This window comes from Crassostrea angulata, chromosome 3 (assembly GCF_025612915.1).
Source record: "Crassostrea angulata isolate pt1a10 chromosome 3, ASM2561291v2, whole genome shotgun sequence".
NCBI classification, from domain to species: Eukaryota; Metazoa; Mollusca; class Bivalvia; order Ostreida; family Ostreidae; genus Magallana; species Magallana angulata.
In genome coordinates this window covers 4,052,179-4,068,138 of record NC_069113.1, presented here as the reverse complement: position 1 = coordinate 4,068,138, position 15,960 = coordinate 4,052,179, and the positions used below count along the sequence as shown (strand labels likewise).

Below are 15,960 nucleotides of genomic sequence, written 5' to 3'. Positions count from 1 at the left end.
ATTTTTGTAATTTAGTTAGCGTTCTACTGGGATACCCTCAAACATCTGGTTTAATGACCGTGCGCCAAATTTTACTTAGGGTCAGTGGGTAAAAAAAAATTAATTAAAAAATGTTACACATTTTATAAACAGCTTGCAATGTTTAATCTGTGCATATAACACCAGACAACATAAGAATAGATGCACCGATGAATCAATGGTTTTGATTTGGGCGAAGGACCAAAACAACAGCTTCCTTGTTGTATTTAAATTTCAAAGCTTTGTCAGTTTTTAATGTCATTTTGTTGTCGACTTTGTAGGGACATAGTATTGTCATTGATCTTCGGATAAGTGATCACGTATTCGCCAATTTTATGCATCAAATAAGATGGGGACTGCTCTCTAGCAGGAATTCCTTTCAACCACTGCGGAAAGAGACTTCCGTTTTCAGGGTGAATCGTCAACGATGGGATCAAAACCAATCACAGAATCAGCAAATATCGAACTTCAATCAGTTGTCATATGAACTTCTCGATTAGGAAATTTATCAATGATAATTAGAATGATAAAACAATTAAAATGAGGTAAAATTTTAATGCAGCTGTAACCATCGCACTACCGCTTCCATTGTTGTATTTGTTGAATACATATCATTGTCACATGTAATATGCAGAACAAAGGCAATTGTTTGTGATGCTGTTTGGGTAGAAGACAAAAAGCATGATATTCATTATAGCATTGAATCATTATTTTTCGAAGTATACAATCTCATAACTGCAGTGGTGTGTGCATACAAATTGAGTAACGCGCGTTACTCAATTTGTATGCACACGTCGCTGCAGTTATGAGACTGTATAACTCAAAAAATCATGATAAATGCTTATATTTACATTTTTTTAACTTCATGTCTTGTCTGCTGTGATTCAAACGTTAAAATTCCTATCTTATCCTAAGGGTAAGTTCAAATTAATGGAAGACCCACAGTAACAGCCACAAGCGTGAACTTTGATTTTCGCTTGTTACGTTGCAGTTTACAGCGTTCAACGTTTGTGACGTCATAATAAAACTCGTCATTTTAACCTTTGAGTACCCTGTGTGCATTACAGTGTTATAACTGCCGTAGCCTTCAACACACTTTACACGCAAAAAATATGTGGAATATAAATATATCTGTTTAATGTATACGGTTGTGTGTTTAAATCTTGCAAATGTTTTGAAACATATCGATACCGAAGAAAGGAAATGATCTCAGTAAAACTTAATTTGTTGCTACGTTAACCTATCCGCTGATATCATTGATAATAAAACATCACTTCCTTTCGGGATTAAGCGCGTAAATAACGGTTGGTCATCAAACTATCTACCTACAGCTCTTCCTGTTTTGTGGTGCATGTACACTGGTTTCACGTTATATAACGGAACTGTTTGTCGACATGGAAAAGTTTCATGCACACACAAAATTAACGTAAAAAGCATATAAAATAGATTAAAGAAAATGGCTTACATGCCAAATCGGAAAAAAACTACAACTACAGACTGAACAACGATAAAGGGCAAGTCGAAGCAAACTATTCGCAAATCAATAAAGGTGAAATGCAAATCAAAAACAAAATCTTTGCTTGTCAACAGACAAGATATTTATGTCAACAAAACATTATTTTGAAGGTTGAATGCAAAAGAGTATATTCAAACAAAAACTTTGTTATTTAAACCGAACTGTACGAAGGAGCTTCTACATTGGCGATATACGCGACCATATTGGACAGTTAAACATTTATGAGGAAGTGTCCACGACATTTTCGCACCCTCTCTTTGTTACCCAGACATGGAGCCGGTGCTGTACAGCAATAAATCGCCGGTAGAATATACTGTCTACCTAGTAAGCCTCCAGTAATACACGTGGACTCATTGTATTTTGGTAAATCAATAGGCATGCCAAATAACTGCATCATAACCTTTTGTCGAAATGGCTATACCCATAATGATATTTGCACATTTATTTTCGACTCCGTAATAACACGACAAATCTATTTTTCCGTTGAACAAAACATTTATTGGATTCTCTGTTTTTGTGAATCGGTATGAAATTGGACAAAACTTGTTAAGTAACTTAGGTCTCGTCAGACAATAATTGCTAAACCAGTCATAAGATTCGTGAAAGGGCCATTGTTCTTCTAAAATAAACAGTGCACATCAAATTAGTATCAAAATTCAAAACTATGTCATCGATTTCAGTTTGAATGCTTATTCCGAAAGTTTGGTGACACGAAATTTCAAGCTTTTTAGGTTATGAATCAAATTTCTTTGGAAATATTATATTTGATATCAGGTTTTGGAAATTCCTAAGCTTTCATTGTCTTTGAGATGAAAGTACAGCTACCCAATCATTGACTTAAGTATGTATGCGATGTTATATCAAACTAGAAAATGACAATTTTTTTCACCCCAAAACGGACTAAAATTCTTATAGGTTTTGAAACCACCAATATCAGTTAATGTGATTGATTAGGTAACAGTGATCAAATAATTTTACTTTCAGACTATAAACTCTCGGTAAGAGGATCTTACTCCACAGAGTCGTATCTTTTACCTATCTTGTGAACAATTGTGCATAATATATAGTATCTTTATCGATAAATCTTTACTCGTCGAAATCCACTTAAGAAAAATTGTATTCATTATTGTCGTTGATAATAAGTAGAAACCTTTTTCTCTCTTTCGTGTCTGAGAACCTCATAGGTGTTCACATCATGGAAAACTCCATCTTCGCTAGCCAAGGGTTTTCGGTCCACTTTGCTCCCTAGGGTTTATGGGGAGCAAAGTGGACCGAAAACCCTTGGCTAGCGAAGATGGGAAAACTCGAGGTACCTTTGCTCTTGCAAAAGCGAACGAAAACTCGCGTTGATTGCTGGATTTTGCAAATCTCTAAGACCGGAACGCTGCTTTAATGATGCATTATGTAGCAGACTGAGATCTCTATTTATTGTTTGATAAACATATCCCCAGTGCACTTTTACACTTTATCGTTTTCTTAATATTCTTCGGCCAATACTCATCTCATAAATGCCATTTCAATGGAGACCATCAGAGCTATACATGGAAAGAAATTTCGACAACACATTATAAAAGAAATGCGTCTGAAATAGGTGCAAGTCAGTCTCTGTCGGTACTTTAAGCAGGAATGGAATATTAATGGCGTGTTGACGCAGTAGAAGCGCGGATTGAGCCATAAGGACTGCTGATTCCATCATAACTGAAATCGATGGAGCTATTTTATCTTTTATGGTGCTTATCTTGTATATATAGTAAACCCCTTTTATAACATGCTCGTCTTTTAATTCCTCCTTTATTGACATGTCACAGTACATGACGATGTACATTGTATATAAAAGATAGTCAGCAGAACACAAAGATTTTACAGTACTATGCGAGTAGCCACTTCTTTGTTATAGACTGGCCTACATCATGGAATAAAATCATTATAAGTGACCTGACCCCCCCCCCCCCCCCTTTTACTTGTTTTTGTGGCAATAATTAAATTAAAACTAGTCTGACTTTGGGTATTTTTTAAATTAATAATTGATTTATGTCTAATGAACCTTTCCTTCTTTAATGAACGTTTCCAACAACAGACATCAGTAAATGTCGTCAGTTGACACCCGATACAATTGATTACACCTGTGGTGTGTAAAACATGTCGTGTCGTTTGCTTTTGGAATATTTTTTATCTCGTATTCTTTTATACTGCGATTTACTTATACCTTGCAAGCAAAGAATATATCCCCCTCCACCAAAGAAAAACAAATATCCCCCCCCCCCCCAAAGTAAAAAAATCAAATTCTTTGACACCCCCCTTCTTGCCGTAATCTTGTATAAAGACAAAGCTATAGGCTTTTTTCTAGACTTTTATATAAAGAACTACATGCACTTTGACATTACTAGAGAGGATAAAATTTAAATGAAAAAAATATGTTAAGGATATAATCACAATCATCAAATGTTTTTAGGAAGGAAAAGTATAAAACGTATTAATTACAAAGAAGGTTTGGTTTTAAAATAAGGAGGAAATGCTTTGGTCCTCTCTGTAGAATTCGAAATGTTCTTAATTATTATATTTTACCCTTTGATACAATTTAATTAGATCTTACTACTGGTTATATTGCTTTCTTTGCCGCATCCATGAATAGTTTCTATTCTATTATGATGCTGTCAATGTGTATGAATTATTTACAACCCACCATAGAATAATGCTGAGTTAATTACAATTTTCTAGTGCACATTGCGTAATCTTTACACTCCGTATAAGACGCAACGATTTAAAGATTTTTTTACTTCAATCTTATACATATTTACTCGAAAACTGATTCCTCTACCGCAAACAATCCTTATAGTATCTCATTACACGTACAGGAAACTAGATCGGAGGCCGGCGGTCGTTTACTGAACTCCAGTGTCCCAAAGCATATCATTCCAGCTGAATCATTGCTCATTTTGTCAGTAAAATAACATCACTGATATCACAAAAATAACATTAAATACGGTTCCCATAGTAAATCACCCCTAACAACAAGGGTTCTCCCAGTGTAAGGTCCTCCCCCGGGATTGACCGTGCGATCGACCGATGGCCCTTATCATGTAGGCTTCTGATAGCTCTTTCAAGAAATACATTCAGAAAATCTGAATTTTTGTGATCATGGTATCGGCGGTATCGTTAAGAGAAGAAAAACAGAGGACATTAAATTCTTGTCACGTTTCGTAAAGAAAAAGATAGATTTCTTGGTCATTATAGCTAAATAGTTTTCGATGCATTTCTCAATGACTGAATAATAAGAAATAGTAGTTTACATATTGCTGTTGGCTCCAGTTTAGCTGTAGTGTTTCCATGTGATCCCTTTAACTTACATCCAATTAGTTTTTAAATCATTTATCTGATCAACATTTTAAAAATGTTGTACATGCGTGACCCCCCTTTTTTACTCAAAGAAAAGTATATTCACCTTTTATACTGCTTTTAAATGTTAACTTTTCCCCTCTTTTTCCCCTTTTCAAAAACAACCTCAAAATACGAAAAACCTATCTAAATGTGTTTTCTTTAGGACGATGGAGAAAAAAAAGTAATTTTGTTTTTTAAGATGTCTTAAATGGAGTTATCTCAGATAAAACAAACCAATTAAACAACTTTCATCGTGGAAAATCAGTCATCTTAACAAAACCAGTATAATTCGACAGAGCCATGTATGGTTTTATGCTGCAAAGATGTTAATACTTATTTCATGATATCTTTTAGGATTTGGAATGACAACCCCAAGGACCGTTCCTGGAAAGATTGTACTAATATTCTATGGATTCTTTGGTTGTGCCAGTGCTATTTTATTTTTCAACCTTTTTTTGGAGAGAATTATAACATTCCTTGCTTACATCCTTCGTGCAGTTCACGAACGGGAGATGAGGAGAAAGTCCGGAGGGAACGGGTCACGTGACTCAAGAGACCGAAGGTCGTCCCAGACGTCTGATGACGACCACTTGGACACGTGGAAGCCCTCGGTGTACTGGGTGATGCTGATTCTGCTCCTGGGAGCCATCATCGTTGCTTGCTGTGCATCCGCCATGTACCACCCGGTAGAGAACTGGACCTACTTTGATGCAATATATTTCTGTTTTGTGACGTTCGCCACGATTGGATTCGGTGATTTAGTGGTTAGTCAAAAATCAGACTACGATTATGTACAGTTGTATCGAATAGGGAATTTTATCTTCATTGTGATTGGGTGCTGTTGTATATACAGTCTATTCAACGTTACATCCATTGTAATCAAACAGTTTTTGAATTGGCTGATTCAAAAAATGAACTGTCGATGTAGGCGTCGACCGAAGAAGTCTACGGGACGTAGAAATGCAATCACTCCAGGCCATCTCCAACGACATTCTAAATCCAACGGCTCCACCAAGGCGCACAGCGTCACAGTGGAACCGGACAGTGATTCCGAGGGCCGCAGGAACTCTGACGAAATGATCTCCATGCGGGATTTCTTAAATGCAAACAAAATTTCGCTAGCAATGATGCAAAAGCAACTTTGGGAAACATCTCAAAGAGGAGGAGGAGGGGGAGGGGTGTCCAACGGGGGTGGTTTTCAGGGACCGGTTGGTCCTTTAGCCATTTTAGACCGAAAATTAGGCCAAGAAGAAGTATGATATATATCAATTCGTGCAAATAACTTTTTCATATAACATTCTGACAATCCTGAAAAAATTGATTCGTCGAAAAAGGCATACTGTGATAAAAACTGTCCGAAAGTTGTAAGAAAGACTGCTATTGGCAATCATTATTCCTGTGTTATATCTCAACAACGACGTGTTTTCAACTATCTGATAACGAAACATTCGGGTAAGTTATGGATAATGCTTCCCATGTTTTATGCTTGTTTTTGGAAATAATCTTAAAGAACATTGATTTAGGTATTAAATCGAAAAAGACTGTTCATCACTCATATCTAAAATCTACTTGATATGGAAATTATATATCCCATTTCATAATATGTGTACATGTTCATCAGTAGTTCCGCCATATTTAAAAGCATGAGGTTAAAAATCATTATCAATCCACACGCAAGGAAATATTTTATGGGAATGGGGCTTGGCTTTTTATTACTTGTAACATACACCGACTATTGAACAGTTATTTCGCAACAACAGCTTAAATATCAGAGTGTTGTGAAACGATGGAGTATGGAAGTCACCTATTGGACATTTTGACAACTTCTGTACCAAAGTACGCTGATGTCATTTGAAATAATCGTCAAGCTATTGATGTCACCAGACTGTTACCTGCCTTCTCTAATGGAAATTAAAATCAATAGGCGTAAACAATGGTGTGGATTCCAAGTTCACCTCGTCATTATATCCCAGATGTCCATTGATAAGTGTATGTAAAAGAACACAAAACAACGTAAATGGTTAGAGACTATCAAGTCATAATAAAAAAATACATTCATTCGAGGAAAAAACCGTATTATTTCATACTAGTCTATCGGGTATTTTGATCAATGATATATCAGAAAATTGGATCAATTATGATAATGTAAAGTCAAGTTCCTTAAAAAGAAATACTGGAATCGGGGTTTTTTTCTGACAAAAGAGATTACTCATGGGCAAAACTAACAGAAAATCCAGATTCCATCAAGGAAATCACGTATAATAGGTGCAATTTCTCTTGTCAATATTCTTCCCGTTTTAGAAGAAAAATCTTCGGCAAAATAATGGTATTTATCATTTTCTCAGTAAATGTCAGGAGTCGGTTGGAATTTCGTTTTTGTCATGTCTTCTTTGACAAATGATAAACGTGTACAGAATAGACGACAAAGACAAATAGTTACAGTGTAATTTCTCAGATAGAGAAGTTTTCAGCAAATCTCGTGGTTGTAATCATGAATTATGCACACAGATATCAAGCGAACGTCTCCGAGAAAAGACAGAAAGGTGTCGACAGCTTTTTAAAAGTTCCATAATTAGATCTGAGAATACTTCGTTCACGATTAACACCTAATTATAACTTCCACGTTTTATCTTTACGGCAGATAATTGCCTTGTGACGTCATCTTATCATCCTTCATTGAATTAAAAACCTTTCTACTAATCAAATCACGGTTAAGTAATATCAAAATTCACCATTGTCTCTGTTATAAATAGAGATTTCGAAGGTTTTGATTTGACATCAGCTATGCTTGGATTAAATTCATACACATTGTAAACAAGGTCGACATCCCAATTACTGAGATAACAAGAACGAATTTAAACTATTACTATATTTCATAAAAATCATTTTGAAATATGAGAGCTTGTGAAGATGTTCTTGAGCATTGTTTCAACAAAGATCAAAGTCCCAAAAAAAATAGAACCATAAACGCCCGACCTGAGTTTGACATGAAGCCATTTAAATTGAGACGATTATGTTCATTTTATTGTCTCCTTATGCATGGAAATGCATGGAGATTTAATGACAGATCCAATGGTCATTTAACTAATACTAGACTTTGACCCGTGCGTGCACGGGTTGGCATAAACATGATATCGGACATTTACGAAATAGATACATCGACACGCCACCGTATTGTTGACATTTACATAACCAAGCTTTAAGCCTACAATAATTCTATTAATTTCACTACACTCTGCTTAGTTAGAAAAATCTAACTGAAAAATCTCGGGACAGGCCTTCACTACGTTAAAACGCCTCCGATATGTACACTCGTATAAATGTAGCAAAAAATTGCAGAATCGCTCCGAAACGATTTTGGAGAAAATTAATGAAGCTGCATTGAAAATAACAGTCAAATTATTCACAAAAAACCATTTTGAGGCTGTAAATATCTTTCATCTAAAAATTTAAGTCATACTAATGAAGAATTCAACACTTTTAACAAACTTTTTTCCTCGCCTTGAATTTACACACCATGTTGACATTCGGAACTCTCGGTATTTTTCATATTAAATGCACTGAGTTAGTTATCTCCCGTATTTTCTTTGATGAATATATGACAAATTTTGAATGAAAATTTACACGTATTTGTAAGAATGTTTCTGAGTTTATCCATACAAATGTGATATTTTGGAAACATAAACTAAAGAGCCTCCCATGATTTAGCGTGAATGTAATGTGCATGCGCAAGATTGTAAAATCCAAAAAATTCCGAAGATTTCCAGATTTTTAAAGGAAGTTTCTTTGATTATTAATTAGCGAAGCTTGATTGAGAAAAAATAAAAACAAATTTATAATAATCTTCAAGTACCAATGATGTTTAAAATATATAAAACTAAAGACAATACTCATCCGATTTCTCGGTATTAAAGCCCAAAAAATCGAGTCTATTATTTTAATATAGCAGTAAAGATATCTTTCAAAAAAACTTTTGAATAGCTTAGACACATTGTAATTCATACTGTAACATACAGAACAGTGTTATATAGATTAGCAACTTTTACATGTATTTTTTGCATAGCGTCATAACTGCTCATTGTTATAGAGTTTTCTTTATGGCATGCTAAATGTCGAAGTTTGAATAATTGTCAATTGAATTTAAACTTTTAGTCAAATTATAATAACCTGACCATTGTATATTGCTCGACAGACCACCCGCTGCGAAGACAGGAACTGCCAGCGTCACTTCCGGACACCTCAAGGTCACAAGGTTGCGCATCTTTTTCTTGTGTTCTTATTCACGTCTCGTTTCTTGACCGCAGAGATTATTGATATTTTTGTAGGATTTTAAACGATGAAAATGTCTTTTATGAATATATGTGCAATTCTGTTAGCCATTGTTGAAAAATGTAAACTAAATGAATGCACCATTGTCTTTCATGACCTAATTAAGATTTTGTGACCTACATGTAAAAGAGGATATTTTAAGTTTGGACTCAGCCAACGTGGCTCTGTTAACGAACATTGTATATAATTTGCTATTATTTACATAGAATCAATATTCGAAGGAATATCAGCATGTGTCTGAAACTAGAAAAATTTGTATGCATGTTTAGCAATGACACTGTAGTTAATTCTGACATATTAATTTAATTGTATGAGATGATATTCAATCACAATTAAAATATCAGACAATTTGGTTATATATTTGAATTAGTTTGAATTGGTTGTTTGCTATTTAAAGTTGTTATGTTTTATCAAGAACATTTACCAATAAATTATTTCACGACGTTTTTCTTTAAATTTTCATGGGATAAATCTATTATTCATTACATTTCATCATAACATGTCTTTAATTTTGACTGTCAACCGTTTACTCTTATCTTCAGTTTAATGTCGTAAATAAAGGCAACCAAAACTTTATGCTTCAAGGCAGTTTCGGGAGACTAGTTTCGGGGACCTTTCAAAATGATATTCTATTCACATATGTACAAGCATTTAAATATACAGTTACGCTAAAAAGGACAAGATATGCATATTAACAGAAAAATTAGAAAATTCTACCCCAAAATGATTTTGTTTTTTTTATTTGGTAAGACTATGTTATCCAATATTAATATGAATAACTGATGAATCGATAGTTTCCAAATTCTTACAATTAAAACAAATGAACACTATTAAATAAATGCAACTTTTTTTTTATTTCTTCGTTACAGTTTTTCCATGGAAACACGTGGGTTTAGCGCTATAACTTTGGTAATGACTCCGCTGTCTGGATGAATGCAGTAGCATTCTACTCGTCCTTTTGCCTATAAATAATTAGAAAATGTATCTGATTTTTTCATCATTCATTCTAATAATGATTGGAGATAGATAATTAGATAGATAGACGGAAAGAATGATAGTTCTGCAGTATTCTTAGTCTAGGATTAAGTAAAAATCACAAGTTACTAAAAGTACAATTGCAAGGTGATACATTTTAAACATTGGTCATATAAGGGGTAAAACATTTAACATAAGAATTGACAAGAATAAAATGTCTTATTTTCAAACGCACCAGCTCTCTATTTGATCATATATTACAATTCTAATAACCTCATAGAATTACTAAAACTGGATAACAAGAAAGGATGAAAGAAATATCAGAGCACGTATTAATTCATTTTTCTTTTACTATAGAGATACATGTATCATTAACGGTTTGCAAAATATTATATTACAAAAAGCAAAGTTTTTTTTTTTTTTTATAAATTAGGCAAAACCTCATTATATTGAGAAATCTCCCTTTCCGATATGTTCTTAACGTTGTTATTGTAACAATATGGATTCTATAGGCTTGAATTAACATTCATAGGTTATCCTGTAGTGAATGGTATTCCATGTATGTTTTATTGTGGTGCATAAAGATTCAATTTATTTAAAAATAATCAAAATATTTTAGGAAATTTATACCTGAATATGTGCAATAATAAAAATTAAGGAATCGAAACAAATTGACCACATTTCATTTAGTAGTTTATATGGATGCAATCTTACATGAATGGGGTTGAACAAATTTATCCGATCACGAAAGATAGCTGGTGTCCCTACAATCTCGATGAAACGATACCCTCTCAGGTACCACCTATTTAATCAAAATCAAATTCCTTTAAATATTACTTCTTAGAAACTACATTATATGGGATAATATGTAAATAAATTGGGATAGAACTCTATTCGAGTATCCCTCTTCTTCATGTCCATGATAAAGATACGTACCATCTTTTGTTTCGCTGCAAAAAATATAACGATAAGATCAAAAGGCGATAGGAATTATGAATTGTAAGATTGTTTAAAATATCATAATTAATAACTTACTGTATGACATTGTTTAAAGCTATTTCAGAACATAAAGCTACAACGATTTTGCATCGGATTAAGGGTAATTTCAAAACCAATACATTACGCACAATGTTATATACAATATTATACTTTTACCATCATAAAAAATGCTTGTAAAGCTACCTTTCTTAATATTGCAATGGTTTATCGTCAGATCAGAGGTTTGAGTTACTTTGGGAAAAATGGCTGATGGCGAAGAAGGAATTGTAGTTGAAACATTTTCTGTGTTGGAATTCTGAGCGATTTTTGAGTTTGAAGCACTAGGTATATTACTTGTTGATGGAAATATTGTAGTTGAACCAACTTCTGTGTTTGAATCCTGGGCGTAGTCAGGCCTTGATACCGTGGGCATATTTGTAGTTGATAAAGGAATTGTAGTTGAACCACTTTTTGCTATGGAATTTTGTGTAATAATTGTCTTTTCTGCCTTGGACATATCATTTGATGATAGGGAAATTGTAGTTGAACTTCTTCCTGTGTTGACATTTAGGGCATTGTTAGAATTTGCGTTCGTGGGCAAACTAGTTGTGGATAAAGAAATGGTAGTTAAACCATCTTCTGTGTTTAAATCCTGGGCGTTGTCAAGTATTGATACCATGGGTATATTTGTAGATAAAGGAACTGTAGTTGAACCACTTTTTGCTCTGGAATTCAGTGTCATGATTGTCATTTCTGTCTTGGACATATCAGTTAATGCTGAAGAAATTGTAGTTGAACTACTTTTTGTGTTGACATTTTGGGCGTTAATAGAATTTGCGTTCCGAGGCAAACTAACTGTGGATGAAGACACTGTAGTTAAATCACTTTCTGTGTTGGCAGTTATTGGGACATCTGTTGTAGACAATACATTTAACGTACTATGAGACACAGACGAAGGTAAAGTTGACGATATATCAGTTACAGTTGTGGTTGTGATTATAGGTAAAACTGAAATCAAGGTAAAAAATGTAGTCAAAAGAAATCGGTCAATTCAAATTTATATTAAACGACTTCGAGCTCTGAGCTATGAAGGCACCGAAGTACAGTAACCATTAATACGTTGGCATTGTTAAAGCAATTTTGGGTCTTAATAAATAACACAAAGCCCTCAAACACCTATCAAACATCTATCACTTATATAAACCATTTTAAAGATGGAAGAACAGCTCATTTTTTATTTATATGTAATTGACTGCGCCTTATCTGCTTGAGTCTTTGAAATTTATGATTATATGAGATACTAAAATAGTATTCCAAAAGAGTAATCTAAATTAATATATCAATCAAACTGTGTTTTTGTCAAATCTTACCATGATACATAAAGTACACTGTTATGCATCTTGTCTCTCCGGGAATGCTGAAAATATATTAATACCAATACATATACTGCAATCATTTATTTCATTTTCTATTTAAATATAACGGTTCAAGGCAATTAACATTGCAAAAACTTGTATTGGAAGAATAAAATGCAAAGAAATTTATCCAAAGATCATTGTCTGGAGACATTATTTTTCATTTCCGGTGTCATTTTTCTCTAATTAACATTGCAAAAACTTGTATTGGAAGAATGAAATGTAAAGAAATTTACCCAAAGATCATTGTCTGGAAACAATATTTTTCATTTCCGGTATCATTTTTCTCTGATAGGATTAAAATGTCATGATGACATTCAGTATGAGAGGAGGCAAAAATATGCACCGGTGATGTAGATATATCTCTTACTTCAGGGCTGCATAACAAAACATTGAAAAAAACCAAACCTGTACATGTGCAACAACGGTCAGTCTTGACCCCTAAACTAGATATCTTAACTATTCAAAAATACATTAAAATTCTAAATGCACAATACCAACATTTTCAATCAAAATTGTACACGTCTGCTTGAAAATTAATTTCACAAAACGTTGTCTACATGTTTGACTGAGAACATCAGCAGAAAAAGTGAACCCAATTTTAGATTCTAAATCCAACTTGAAAACTTGAAAAATATAAACTTAGGTTGTTTCAATGTTTATTTCACAAATTTCTACTAATGATGTCTGTAGAAAACATAAAACACCATAGCCGGCTAAATAATATCCAACTGTATTTTCTTGGTAGGGTCCTAACACTATATTAATAAACCCTAAAGTCACAGAGGAAGGATGACTTGCTCTTTTTTGTTGATTAAATTAAAAATGGGCGATTAAAAATTGAAATAGTTTTCCTTGGAAAACTTATTTGAAGCTTTGAATTAGTTTAGCTAAAGAGACACCATTGCACTTATCAACCTTTCCTATAGCAAAATAGGAAACAATCGTTTATTAGAGAGTTTGTTTCTCTTACTAGGATATATACCTATCACAATATTGCCAAACTAAATCATAATTCCTGTGATATTTCGTATTTAGTATGGTATGCCAGACAGTTTAAAAATATATACTTACCATTTATTATTTAAGTGTTTACCCGTGGAAAACATTACATGACATGGTTGTCCGGGTGTGCAACTGAACTCTGATCCATTGGTTGGTGAAGGAGGGATAAATTGTGACTGAAAAGCCAAGCTGATTTTAAGATAAAGAAAAGGGGGATCAAATCTGACAACCAAAATTATATACATGTACGTACTTTAAAGAAATAGATTTAATGAATGAAGAATAAATAACAATGAAGCATGAATAATTTAATGACCCCCTACCTGAAATATGTACAGATTTACATCCGCAGTATCTGTAAAAGAAAACTAAAAAAATAATTAAATGATAAATAATACGTCAAAATTAATTGCGCTGCAAAAGAATAACTATACATTTAACTTATATAGAGGTTAAGCAAATGAACGTGTACGAATATGTGTTACTAGAGGAATCCCCTAATTTTATAAGTATTACGTCATAAATTCTGCATACCGCGTAATTCTACAACCTATACAAAACTTGTAGAATCAAAAGTACACAGAGGTGAAAACTTAGCAGTTCTTTACAAATATATTGACTTTGTGTATACCAAACGTTGTTTTATGTAAAGCAAATAAATTGAGGACGACTGTGCGTTTGGTTTCATCAAAAGAGAATTATTTCATAAACAATGAGAGTAAACTAAACATGTTAAAAATGTTAAATCTAATTATTCTACACGTTGGCTTACACGTAGACTTTATTAAACATAACCCAAATTTTAATACGTGTTCGTGTTTAGCAAGCATACTTGTTGCTCCAAACTTACCCATAGACGTAAACCTTCAAATGCTTAACCTCTCTAATGAATGGAAGAGGTATAACTCAAAGTTTTCGTAATTTTGCATATTTATGTATAAGTAAATCATTCAAACGTGTAATGGTACGAGTACGTGTAACTAGGGGAATCCCCTGACTTTATTTGTATTACCTCACAAATTCTGCAGCCGCGTAATTCTATAAGGTGTACAAAACGTATAGAATAAATAAATCACTTAAGTGAAAACTTGTAGCATTTTGTAATAAAACTGCAGACTTTTAAGTAAAGTAGTCGATAAATCAAGGACGACTGTGCGTTTAGTTTCATCAAAGTCATAAAACTTATTTTTTTACAGTTTATTAAACATAACCAAAATTTTGGTACGTGTGTAAACATATTTGTAGTTTTACACGTATTCGAAGACGTACACATTTAAAAGCTTAACTTCTCTTGGTAAAAATGATTTGGGCTAATCTTTATCTATTCACACAATAATGATGAACCCCCGCCCCGATTTTAAACACTTCCTAACTTTAATATAAGGATTATAAATACCATCAAGTGTATACTTTTATTTGTAATTGTATGCAATTGTATGATGAAATATAAATGGTCACCTTAATACTCGTAATAATAATTGTTAAAATAGTAAATCTTAAAGTCATGCTAGTAAAAATTTTGAATACTGTATACAGGATATATTCGTACTCGTTGTCAGCGGGCGAATTAAGACTGCATGAATTTCAATATCTCATATTACCTCTCTTTAAAGATAATTGGGGGCAAATTCAAGATGGAGCGAAACTGTTTGCAAGTGTAGGGTAGAAGGGTGAAGATTATATGGACGAAATTTACCCTGTATACTGAAGTAATGAATATTTAATATAAAATTCCATAAATTTAATTAGGTAAAAAGGTAAGCTTGTTATCATAGCTCATATTTTTGTGATTTGTTGGTGCAGTGTAATGAAAAGGTTAAATACCTACCACGTTCAGACGACACATTGCAGCAGACGTTGTCATATGAGATCAGACTATTAAATTCAAAATGAAATCAAATGTTATTTGGATTTTCTATGGAAATATTATCATTCTTATTTTGGAAGGTAAATAAATAAGCATAACTAAGAGTTCAACGCTTCTATGTAACAATCTATATTACGACTGACTTTGAAAATTCCCCACTTTTAAATGTGTTAATATTTTCCCAAGTCAACGCAATTTAAAACAAAAAAAATAATAATAAATTGCTGTGATATTGTCGATATGTCGATTATTGAAAAAAATATATGGTGCAAAGATTAGTCGAAATGCTTGATACTTTGAAGTATCAAAAGTGCATTGCCACAAACCTAGCAAAATATTTCTAAACAAGAAGTCTATGATCCACTTATATTCACTCGAGGCTACATGTATAAGCAGCAATTTAGCTTAAGATATCATTTATTCAGTTTAAACCCAATCACCCTGATCCAAAAAAGGTTACGAACGGCAGGAATAAACAA

The 15,960-nt window shown here is 33.2% G+C and overlaps 2 protein-coding genes across 2 annotated transcripts in view; one reads left to right on the top strand and one right to left on the bottom strand.

The window, feature by feature from the left end:
- LOC128177315 (potassium channel subfamily K member 13-like) overlaps positions 1-9,684 on the top strand; it is a 30,865-nt gene extending 21,181 nt beyond the window's left edge. The window contains exons 2-3 of the mRNA XM_052843982.1: positions 5,267-6,364; positions 9,105-9,684. Coding sequence (XP_052699942.1) covers positions 5,267-6,171 — 905 coding nt within the window. The 3' untranslated portion in view covers positions 6,172-6,364; positions 9,105-9,684. The remainder of the gene's footprint in view (positions 1-5,266; positions 6,365-9,104) is intronic.
- A 5,699-nt stretch (positions 9,685-15,383) lies between these two features.
- Positions 15,384-15,960, bottom strand: part of LOC128177316 (uncharacterized) — a 30,969-nt gene continuing 30,392 nt past the window's right edge. The window contains exon 38 of the mRNA XM_052843984.1: positions 15,384-15,489. Within this exon, the coding sequence (XP_052699944.1) occupies positions 15,384-15,489 (106 nt within the window). The remainder of the gene's footprint in view (positions 15,490-15,960) is intronic.